This window comes from Bufo gargarizans, chromosome 2, assembly GCF_014858855.1.
Source record: "Bufo gargarizans isolate SCDJY-AF-19 chromosome 2, ASM1485885v1, whole genome shotgun sequence".
NCBI classification, from domain to species: Eukaryota; Metazoa; Chordata; class Amphibia; order Anura; family Bufonidae; genus Bufo; species Bufo gargarizans.
Genome location: NC_058081.1, coordinates 226,312,832 through 226,325,068, shown reverse-complemented (window position 1 = coordinate 226,325,068; position 12,237 = coordinate 226,312,832). Strand labels below are relative to the sequence as shown.

The 12,237-nt window shown below is 38.5% G+C and overlaps 1 protein-coding gene and 1 long non-coding RNA gene across 22 annotated transcripts in view; one reads left to right on the top strand and one right to left on the bottom strand.

Moving 5' to 3' along the window:
- The window catches only part of CELF2 (CUGBP Elav-like family member 2), a 449,189-nt gene extending 442,973 nt beyond the window's left edge, over positions 1-6,216 (bottom strand). For 11 of the 20 annotated variants that reach the window (XM_044280051.1, XM_044280049.1, XM_044280056.1 and 8 more), the window contains exon 1: positions 5,971-6,215. In XM_044280051.1, coding sequence (XP_044135986.1) covers positions 5,971-6,044 — 74 coding nt within the window. In that variant the 5' untranslated portion in view covers positions 6,045-6,215. Of the gene's footprint in view, positions 1-5,970 lie in introns of all 20 variants that reach the window. The other 9 variants (XM_044280047.1, XM_044280053.1, XM_044280064.1 and 6 more) reach the window with 2 other exon arrangements.
- LOC122927820 overlaps positions 4,405-12,237 on the top strand; it is a 33,431-nt gene continuing 25,598 nt past the window's right edge. For both annotated transcript variants that reach the window (XR_006387823.1, XR_006387822.1), the window contains exon 1: positions 4,405-4,507. This is a non-coding gene — a long non-coding RNA (uncharacterized LOC122927820). The remainder of the gene's footprint in view (positions 4,508-12,237) is intronic.

Genomic DNA, 12,237 nt, shown 5'->3' with positions numbered 1-12,237 from the left:
ATGAGATGTAACATGAAGAATGGGAAGTATCTAAGATGGTACAAGGATTTCTACTGTATGTCAGTCATTCCTAGTGAAATCTGTAGGCCCTACTCTGACTTTTTAGAGCCCCGTTGCCTTTCTTACTTTATTTGTTCGTGTTTCGGGGACCAATACCTAAGCTTGACTTTAGCAGCCTAAAAAAAATGCTACGTGTACGGGAAAAAAGGAAATCATACATTACACTCAAAAAAGGATCTAATCTAAATGACTGTTGCTGGCCCAAAAAGGCAGTTTGCTGGAGAAAGTACAAGCTCTCTTGGTGCCCAAGGAAGGGGTTCAGTATGCACTCCCCCAACCCCTAAGATTTACCATGAAGGCTGTAAAGATGCATTTGAATGTCTCCTGTAATTATTCCCACTACCTACACCATTATCGGAAGTTTGGACACAACCTCCAATTGGACTGTGTCAATGAATGACTGAGCAGGAATTTTCTGGCATATCCTTTGAGTTGAGACGGGACAAGGAAGAAGAGACCTGCTAGGATACGGTAAGCATCCAGAGAAGCAAGGGATCAAGGAGGTAAGCATCGCTCACTCAAAATTTATCATCTGCTGGGCAACCCCATAAGAGGCTGAACTTTACTTTGTCTTTGGTTCTTTATGAATTGAACCCTCTTCGTTAGGGTGTCCTAAGTGGCCAATTACTCTGCCTATCCTTCATGCCAAACCCGGCCATTGTCAATGTGAAATGTAGTACATGCAATAACAACTATCATCTATGGTTTATGTATTTGATCGGTTGATTATTTCCTCAATATGTCTCCCTTACTATAATAAAACTATTGCGCTGTGTCTACAGACTAGTACATAAGTACCAAGAACAGCTGGCCATTAAAAACATCCGTTGTTCCCACAACTTGCCAGGCTGTTGTGCTGTAAATCAAAGCTCGGATGATGACATTTATCTGCGAACCTGCCCATCATAAATATAAGCTTGAAAATCAGCAAGGGGGGGATATAATTTGTGGCTTTTATTTCGGAAAGGAACAGCTGTATGCAATACCACAGAATTTACTACGCTTCGTATGGGAAAGCGCTTTAACATCCCATGTTCTTTCCTGAGAAATGGTGGTGAAAGGCCCTAGAAATAAACTAAAGGTTCACAATTCTTAATACATACGTAAACACCTGCACAAGCTCAAAGCAACGTCTTCTAATGCCGAGCAAGCAATTTAAGCAGAATCTACCAAATCATATAACACAGAGCATCAGCTGCATTGCGTTACTTGGTCAGCAGTGGCTATTTTAAGTCTACCGTCAATTCAATAGCCCTTTATAATGTTTTCGCAGATGTCGATATATTGGGTAGAAATAACACAATATGACATGATTAGTTTGGACCACATTGACATATATTTCCAATACAAATAGATTTGTATGAGCTGAGTTGGTCATTTGGTCCGGCCGATCATAATATCACTGTCCTATCGGTGGAGTTGCAGAGGGCTTCAGCTAAACCTACAGAATTTGGTGCATATGTGAAGTAATGATACAACTCATCTGCAAATAAAATAAAAGCACTTAGTTAATCAAGAAAACGACATAAATAATAATTATAATAATCTGATCATTGATCGTAAAGTATTTAATGCCCCTTTTTCCGGCAGCATGGATATTGTGCCATAGCGAAAGGTTTTCAACTTCTGTTTTGTCGCAATGTATGTTGGAAGTAATAAGGAAACAAAGAAACAACGTCAAGCGAAATCATCTATCAGTAACCCAATGCAAATCAGACAATAACGTAATTGATGCTCTATTTAGGGTAATGTGAATAAATACGGGCTTTTGTGATACTATGAATGCTCAGTGGAAGTCGTAATACTGCAATAGTCTTGTAGCAAAATACATCATCATTTGATAGGCTTTTATGACTGTTTCTACTCAATATTACACAATGCGGCTTTATAGAGGAATAAGTAAGACACAAACCGTCATATTTCTTGTATTTGGTCAACACATTCTAAAAGTAATTACTTATAATATATTGCTTGCTAACAATATCAAAAAGGTCATATCCAAAGGCCAAAGCGGCGCTATCTAATGATCCATACCACTGTCTACCAAGTACAAATGACATTTATCTAGATGACAACTACTGTCAACAATGCTCATCCCAGTGATGCCGCCATTAATCCCTAAAACCTTTCGCTCATCACCGGATACAGAGGACGCTTACAATACAACAGCTTATTAAGATGTATTCTGCTGCCACTTTATGAATGGGAATCGGTACAAACAGGCAGGTAACAAGTATGGGAAAGACCGCAGACAAACTAAAGAGAATAGAAATCTACCCATACATATTTACTAGGACGATACAGACAAATGGTCCCAGCTTCCAAGGCTGTCAGCACAGTTATGCGCCCCGATGACAAATGAAGCCTGCCTTCAAGCCATATATCTTCTCAGCTATTCGGATCATCAGCAAAGTGTAATGTTCACATTAGTGCCGGGACAACGTCTTTAGAGGGGTTTATTTTAGGTGACCACTGCAGTTTAAAGGCCATGAGTGTGAAGTCTACAGCATTAAGTATGTAATCCAATTATTCCTAAACTAATCATGCTAGAAAAAAGTCCTCACAGGAGATAGCCTGGCGAGGGAAACTTTCTACTCGGCATTATCATGGGAACAAGTGGCATTCTGAAACCTTGAAGGATTTTTCTTTATGTGTGTTTTACTAATGTGCAAGCAATCAATAAAATAATGAAAAATCTATATCGATTTAGTAGCTAAACATATAGACTGATATGAGATGATAGATAGCTAGATATGAGATAGATAGATATTAGATAAATAGATAATACATAGAAATAGGATAGATAGATAGATAGTCATATATGTAGATAGATAGATAGATAGATAGATAGTCATATATGTAGATAGTCATAGATAGATAGATAGATAGATAGATATGAGATAGATAGATATTAGATAAATAGATAATACATCGAAATAGGATAGATAGATAGAATAGTTAGAAAATAGATAGATAGATAGATAGATAGATAGATAATAGATAGATGGGTAGATATGAGACAGATTGATAGATAATGTAGATAGATAGATAGATATGAGATAGATAATAAATAGATAGATAGATAGATAGATAGATAGGTAGGTAGATAATACATAGATAATAGATAGTTAAATAGATAGATAGATAGATAGATAGATATGAGACAGATTGATAGATAATGTAGATAGATAGATATGAGACAGATTGATAGATAGATAGATAGATATGAGACAGATTGATAGATAATGTAGATAGATATGAGATAGATCGATAATAGATAGATAGATAAATAGATATGAGACAGATTGATAGATAATGTAGATAGATAGATATGAGACAGATTGATAGATAGATAGATAGATAGATAGATAGATATGGAGACAGATTGATAGATAATGTAGATAGATAGATCGATAGATATAAGATAGATAGGTAGAGATGAGACAGAGTGATAGATAATTGTAGACAGATGATAGATAGATAGATAGATAGATATGAGACAGATTGATAAGATAATGTAGATAGATAGTAGATATAGATAATAGTAGATAGGTAGATATGAGACCAGATTTTTGATAGATACTGTAGATGAGATATGGAGATAGATCGATAATAGATAGAATAGATAAAATAGATATGAGACAGATTGATAGATAATGTAGATAGATATGAGATAGATCGATAATAGATAGATAGATAAATAGATATGAGACAGATTGATAGATAATGTAGATAGATAGATAGATAGATAGATAATAGATAGATAGGTAGATATGAGACAGATTGATAGATAATGTAGATAGATAGGGTTGCATTACTTGTTTATTTAATGTAGGTTTACGTATAGTTGCGCCAAATGACAATCTCAGCCCTGCTACATCCGCGTACGTTACATACACGACGTCACACATTTCACATAAAAAGTATTAATTTCCTTCCTACCACTGCATGTCTCCCACATCCACCCTACCGCATTTTATAGAAAGCATGATATCCTGTACACAGAGCTAATCCCATTGATTATTGCCCTTCTGACAGACCCCCTTTAAGACCAGTATGAGCGGCAAGTCTATTGATACCATGAACACCAAGGTAACTTCAACAAGCTTTAGATTTACTTTTATCGCCTTTCTTTACTGCAGGAAAAAACATTCCAATTTTGTCACAACAGCGCGTAAATGTCACTGGAAGCTCATTAATCTTAGTGCTGGTGCCAACAATAACATGGTTGTACCAAGGCACAAGTGGAAGAAAAAACCTTGCCATAAACAACATTAGAAATAAGTCGGCACAGAAAAGGGCTGTTACTAATAATAATACTCGTGGCGCCTGACGTAGACATTAAAGCACTGCGGCTCTAAAGAACAGAAAGAAATCTAACGGTTTGGAGGCTGATAACTGTCCTTAGGAGCTGGAAGGCGCGGACAACACTTGTCTCACCGGTTCAGTAAGTCTGGGATGACGCCGCCTTTTATTCTCTTTATTTTAATGGCAGATTTCCCACAGTCATTTGCTAACGCGAAATTTGGGATAATATTCTGAAACAATCCAAAGATTGATTCGGATACTTTGTTAGATATCATTTCCAGTCATCATAGTCAAAGATAGCGAACTATAAGCTACAACGTCTAAGAACGTGCTTGGATCTAAGGGAAGGTGTTACCGCCAGGTGACCCTCATGGAGAACTTTGAACTTCAGGCGCTTGTACTTGTACGGTATTTGTTTCACCTGTGTAAGACCAGATGAGGAACACACAATGAAGTGTTACGGTGGAATACGATACCCAGCGTGACCTCATGGTCACCTCCATGTACCTCATGGGAGGGAGGGGGCAATTATTTATTCATATAACCCTTCCATTGATGGGCGTCACCGTCAGGTGCCTACAGTGGACTGACTGCCCATAATGCTGTCTACTAAAGCTTCCATCGATGCCCATCAGGCAAACGTCCTATCAGATCAGCAAGTTTTGAACTCCTCGCCCTTACATGTGAACTCTTTTTTTTTTTTTTTTTTTTCCTTTTAAACAGGCGTTTTAGTTGACTGCATTACTAACCGGAGGAACTGCATGATCCAAGCTGGCCAGCACATGAAAGGCTCCCGCTCCCCCACCCCCTCCAACAATAGGCTAGTATCGAATCTCTCCTCTCCGAGGGTCCTCTTCTAATGTGCTTAGGAAAGCAGCTTTACCAGTGGGGAAAGTTTGCTGCCAGTAAAATTGATCATAAAACTCTGAATGGTTCTTCTTAGGCGTTGCACATAGGACATAAAGATGAATCATTGCTGGCAGTTAGGAGGACGTATTCTTGCTTTTATTTATAGTCGCACTTTAACCCTACAAAGCTTATCCGATTTTTATTTTTTTGTTATTCTGTATAGATCTATGGTAACATAACAGTAAACCGCAGTCTAAAACTTAACGGAGAGGCGGCTTTCTACCTTTCTCCTGGCATTGAGTAACTATTTCTCCTAAAGTAAATTAATACTTGTCCTGCTGCAGGAAACCATTACATCTAACTGAGGGCCGCCACATTCCAGCAGAAATCCCTGTTTAGCGGATCAGATCCCATAGCACAGCCCTCGGTGTCACTCCCAGTACAGTCACATATCCCATTCAAGGAGAACGGTGGGGAACTAGCTGAAAGGACTTCATGGCTGGAGTTGTCCTACTCTCCAGGGCCAATCACAGGGTGGGAGAAGCCTCTCCTCAAACTGCATTAGTGCCATCCACAAGAAGCATCATGGAGCAAGACAATGAGGAAGGCATTAGCTCATTAATGGCAGAGAGCACATTGTATCCAGGGCTGGTCACTGCCTGCAGCCTTATCACACAGACCAGGGGAGAAGGAAGGAAGGGGGGATCACAGGAGGAGTGACCCCTAGGAAGAAGTGCAGGCTCAGGTACTTACATTCTGTCAGAAACTAGCAGCCGGCTATCGACCATCATGTCGGGCAGGAAATCCAGCTTGAAGGAAGAAGTCATGGTGCTGCTCGGGCGAATAACAAGGGCTCTGCTCGTCTGCTTCAGGAACAGTGCTGGCCACAAGACAAGCAGGGACAGGTGCGGGAGGCCTCCCCAAGGCAGCAGCAGCCAGAGCCGGCACTTGTCACATTCTCTCCCCCTCTTGTTTTCCTCCAATCCCTTCTGAAATCTACTGCTGAGGCAACTGTCTATAGAGGACCAGGTGCTGAAAGGGGGGCGGAGCCCGCGCCTGCTGCAGCTCCGCTTAACCCCTGCACGCCCGAGAAGAAGGGGGCTCGTGTCTCCTCAGCTCACACACTGGGGGCACAGAGGGGGGGGCAGGGGAACCACATCAATGCCAGATGATAGCAGGGTTCCCAGAACAGAATGGATAGATTAGATAGATAGATGGCTGGAGATAGATAGGAGATCGATTATAGATAGATAGATAGATAGATAGATAATAGCTACCAGATAGGTAGATAAAGATAGAACATATAGAATAGCTAGATATGGAATAGATAGCTAATACCTATGAGATAGATCGATATAAGAGAGAGAAAGAGACAGATGGATAGATAGATATTATATAGATAATGGATAGATAGATAGATAGATAGATAGATAGATAGATAGATAATGAGATAGATAGATATATAGAATAGATAGAACAGATAGATAATAGATAGATAATAGTTATGAGAGAGTTAGATAGATAGATAGATAGATAGATAGATAGATAGGAGATATATATATAGATATATAGATAGCTAGAGATAGATAGATAGATAGATAGATAGATAGATAGATAGATAGATAGATAGGAGATAGGATAGATAGATAGATAGATAGAATAGATAGATAGATAGATAGATAGATAGATAGATAGATAGATAGATAGGAGATACATAGATAGATAGATAATAGTTATGAGAAATATAGATATATATATATAGGAGAGAGATAGATAGATAGATAGATAGATAGATAGATAGATAGATAGATAGGAGATAGGATAGATAGATAGATAGATAGATAGGAGATAGGATAGATAGATAGATAGATAGATAGATAGATAGATAGAATAGATAGATAGATAGATAGATAGATAGAATAGATAGATAGATAGATAGATAGATAGGAGATACATAGATAGATAGATAATAGTTATGAGAAATATAGATAGATATATATAGGAGAGAGATAGATAGATAGATAGATAGATAGATAGATAGATAGATAGATAGGAGATAGGATAGATAGATAGATAGATAGATAGATAGATAGATAGATAGGAGATAGGATAGATAGATAGATAGATAGATAGATAGGAGATACATAGATAGATAGATAATAGTTATGAGAAATATAGATATATATATATAGGAGAGAGATAGATAGATAGGATATATATATAGATAGATAATAGATGATAGATAGATAGATAGACAGATAGATAGATAGATGATAGATAGATAGATAGATAGATAGATGATAGATAGATAGATAGATAGATAGATAGATAGATAGATAGAAAGATAGATAATAGATAGATAGATAGATAGATAATAGATAGATAGATAGATAGATAATAGATAGATAGATAGATAGATAGATAGATAGATAATAGCTAGATAATAGATAGATAGATAGATAGATAGATAGACATACTGCACTGAAAACTGTAGATTAAACTAACCAAGTAGTATAGCCAAGAGGATACCTAAACACTAGATAGACTGATAGATCATTGATAGATGGCTGTTAGATAGCTAGACAGACAGACAGACATATGAATAGGTAGAGATAACAGATACATTGTAGATAGATAGATATATGGATACAAGATAGGTTAGATAGACATGATAAATCAATAGATACAGGTAGACAAATAGATAAAGGGATAGATAGACTGATAGATTGCGATGACATAGCTACATAGATGGTAAAGAGTTAGATATGAGATAGATAGATGCATATGATATAGATAGGAGATGGATAGATATGACATAGAGAGATAATAGATAGAGAGGAGATAGATATAGATAGATATGAGATATATAGATAGATATGATATAGATAGATATGATATAGATAGATAATATATAGATATGAGATAGATATGATATAGATAGATAATATATATATGAGATAGATAGATATATAGATAGATAGACTAGTTTTATACCTGCGGTGTGAATTCTGGCAGGCAGTTCCGGCAGAGAACAGCCTGCCGGATGTAGATGGAGTATAATGGGGCCCAGCCGAGATCAGGGGGCCTTTCAACAGACAATGCGGAGAATCGGATGGCCACCAACCGCTGCATGCTGTGGTTTGTGTCCGGCACAGCCTGCCGGAGCTCACACCGGTACCTAGCAGCTAGGTATGAGATGAGTGATATACATATTGATGTTAGATGCTTATAAAGATTCGATAAGCACATTAATCATCTGTTACCCAAGGTTTATATAATAGCTGCAGTATCAAATATCTTGAACTATATATATATGACACACTCTCACATTACACAGCAAAGCATCTGAGTATATAAAGTAGGTTCTCTCCTCTCTATATTAGCGCCAGGTTTTGTGTGTATACCGTACATATCCGTGGTTCTCTCCTCTCTATATTAGCGCCAGGTTTTGTGTGTTTGCTGTACATATCCGTGGTTCTCTCCTCTCTATATTAGCGCCAGGTTTTGTGTGTATACCATACATATCCGTGGTTCTCTCCTTCTCTCTGTATTAGCATCAGGTTGCTGTCTGACGTGGATCGTTTCTATGTATACATTATACTCAGCCTTGTCATCCTCCGTACTAGGTAGATGGATGCCTTTGGGTTATCAACCTATATTTCTGTGTGCTTTTAAGTTCCAGCACACAGGAGATGATCCTCGTCCCATGTTCTAGAAAGAAGCGCCATGTTTATTCCAGTGCATACATTCATGGCCAAATGTCCTGCCAGGGCTTCACATGCTGTTCTCTTAGGTCACCGCCACACAATTAGATTTCCTGATAAAGCCAAAATCAGGTGTCAATCATAAAAGGAGAGAAAGTATAAAGGACAGATATGACTTCTCCTCCTTTATTAATTCACTCCTGGTTTTGACTTCCAAAACTACATTAGGAAATCGTACCCTAAGAGATACTCTTCCAACATACAGCAGCTGTATGAAGCCCTATGAGCGCATTTCATCAATGTCTTGATCAGGAATGGACTACAGTGCTTGTCTTGGGTTAGCTATCACAGGTGATACACCTTCTACCATGTGTGGACTTTTAAGTGGAGGAGCAGATGATCTGAAAAACCTTATTCGATGGCCCTATTACTGTGGTGATGAGGGTCCAGTATTCAGTGCTGGTGTTGCTCTAATGATAATTCCAAAGGGTAGCTATTATGGCATATGGATGCCAGGACACTCCTTTATAAGCCAGAATGGAAAGCCACTTTGGTGGATCCGTGTCCATCTATAATTTCTGGAATGCAATGCTGCATTTCCCCTCCAGCAGTTACTGCAGGAGAAATCTGTGAAGTCCTCAAAATGGACTGTATTCATGAGACAGCTTCTTCATGAGAAACACATGTGCTGTAGAAGAACTTTTGCAGTGACACCTCCTCTTCCCCCGTTTTGCTTAGTGCTGTTATTATCCAACCACTAAATCACTATTTCCCAACCAATTTACTACTAATTTACTACACCATCCTTACTGCAAAAGTGATAGCTTGTGTTGCTATCTTTGAGGAACCTCTAATCAAGTGTGATGGAACCCTAGAGTTCCATGAAATCCTAGTTGGGAATTATTGTCTTAGATCATTGTCATCACTCTCATAGAATGCAACGTCTATTGGCATTGGAGGCATAGTTCAGCGACTATTCTTGATGGAAAAAGAACAGTAGATCATAGTTTTCCTCATTGATCACTAAGAGGTAAGAGCCATGTAGATCAAAGATTATTGGACTCACAGCCAGCTACAGCTTCCCTATCAAGATAAAATCTGTTCTTTTTTTGACAAATCAAGTGACCTATTTATCCATGAAGTACTAAGGCTGTGCATTTACATCTGTTGAGTCCGGCCACTTGTTTTTTTTTTCATATATGTGTATGTGACTGCACAGGTTCAACATGCATAGACAGATGCTCCGTTATCTGTCTGGTGCTACAGTACTTGACATCCAGCATCATAAGTGATGTGCCAGATGAATATGAATGATCTCATAGAAAGCTGTGAGACCAGCTCTGGCTTCATTTTACTTCTGGTGTTTTCTGAACCATGTCAAAGGGAATCTGAGTAGGATCGGTAGATATATGTGAAGGAGACCTTTACCTGAAGGCGTGCCTTGCATATGCCTTCAATAGCCATTGGCTACTGTTTCCACCCTTAGCTTAATTTGATTTTGGATAAGAACTCCAATTTCCCATGAAAAAGCTCAACACTCGAAAAAAGTTCATTGCGATCCCCACATCTTGGGATTAGTGATGAGCAGCAGGGGCAATATTCAAATTCGTGGTATTTCGCAAATATTTGGGCGAATATTCACCATATATTCAGCAAATTCGAGAATTCGTTATCTCCAGTTATTATTTTCTTGTTTGCGGAAATCGGCAATTGAAAAATTTGCGATAAAAATTCACATTACGAAAATTCGCAATCAACACTACTCCTAAAGTCAAAGATATTGCAGCCTTCTCATTCGCCCACAAGCTAGAAGCAGGGAGGGATCATGTGTACTTATTAAAAAGAAATCGCGAATTCTCAAAGTGCCGATATTCGCGATTAAAATTCGCAATTCGAATATTCGTGATCAACACTACTTGAGATATGTGAATCCAAGAGTGAAAGTATGGAAGCTCACATTTCTATGTACATAGGCACCTTTTGTTTTATAGTATCGAAGTTTTAGCAATAATACTTCTACCAAATATCAGAGCTACCCATTGCCTTCCATAGTAAATATTGCTCATAATAATTGTGACGGAGCATCTGTATAGAAATGGCAGTGGTTACCCTTGTCCTTTGTAAACGTACTATCCACATTTCACATAATGTGTGATTACAATGAATCTCGTGTGTCTGGGAGTTCCCCGGCAAACTTCCATTTTACCGTTGAAGGTGAATGATGAATAGATTTGGGATGGGACTCAAGACATGACTTGTCGAAATATCTGAAACTAATTCAATAAACTTAACACATAGCGACATTTCCACACAGACCTTCCTGGTGAACGCTGGACACAGAATTTTGGAGCTGTTTAGTGTAAATTCGCAGTTGAAAGCATAGCTGACATAGTTGATTGCTGTTGGGTATAAGACTGCTCATTTATACGGTGTGTTCTGCCTTAAAAAAAAATCCAATGTAAAACATTCATGTCCATGCATTATCTACTTAAATTATGGGTTTCTGATTGAATTTAGTTTAGACTGGAAATTTGCACAATTCCCTCCTTTCCCAAGACCTTTGTTGGGTGTTCCCTGCTTCATTAATTAGAAGGAAGGGTTTGATATTGCCCTCTTGTTAGTGGCATCTGTTGAAGATGTGTCCCATATGATACCTCATGCCTTCTACATAAAATATCACTTCTTCTCCATGTGAATTTTTATTTCATAGACAAGATTATCCAAGCCCCTCAGTTTTAGACTGCGGTAGTTTTATCCGCCATAGAGATTGATTCTGAGGTCTACGTTATACACTTTTCTGTCAAGAGAATAACCAAAATTCAGAAGTTATGCAATGGCTTAAAGGGGTTGTCCGAGTTATGAAAACAAAATAAATAAATAGCACTGTAAATCTGATGGACAGCAATATATAACTAAGCTAAGCAAGTTTTAGGTAAAAAACAAACAAACATTTTTTCCTCATTTCCCTGGTTCTCTTCTGGCTCTTTGTTTCCCTGCAATAACAACAATCTCTGCCCCTCCTCCTGCTCTGCAAAGGGAGTGAATAAGTCTGCCTCTAATGACATGTCTGCCTGCTGAGAGACTTAGCAGCATGTTGTATGTGTAGGACTACAGGTCCCAGCTGTACAGTGACACTGCTGATACACACAGGATCTTCCCCCTACCTGCAATGCTCTGCATGGCTTCTCTTTTAGCTCCTGTACCCAGCATTTGTCTCCTCACTGCCTGCAGCTACACAGTAAACACTTAAGCACTGAGTCTGTGCTGCTGAAGGGGTTAAGAATCCAGGGAGAGAGCAATAAGCAGCAGCTGGCAG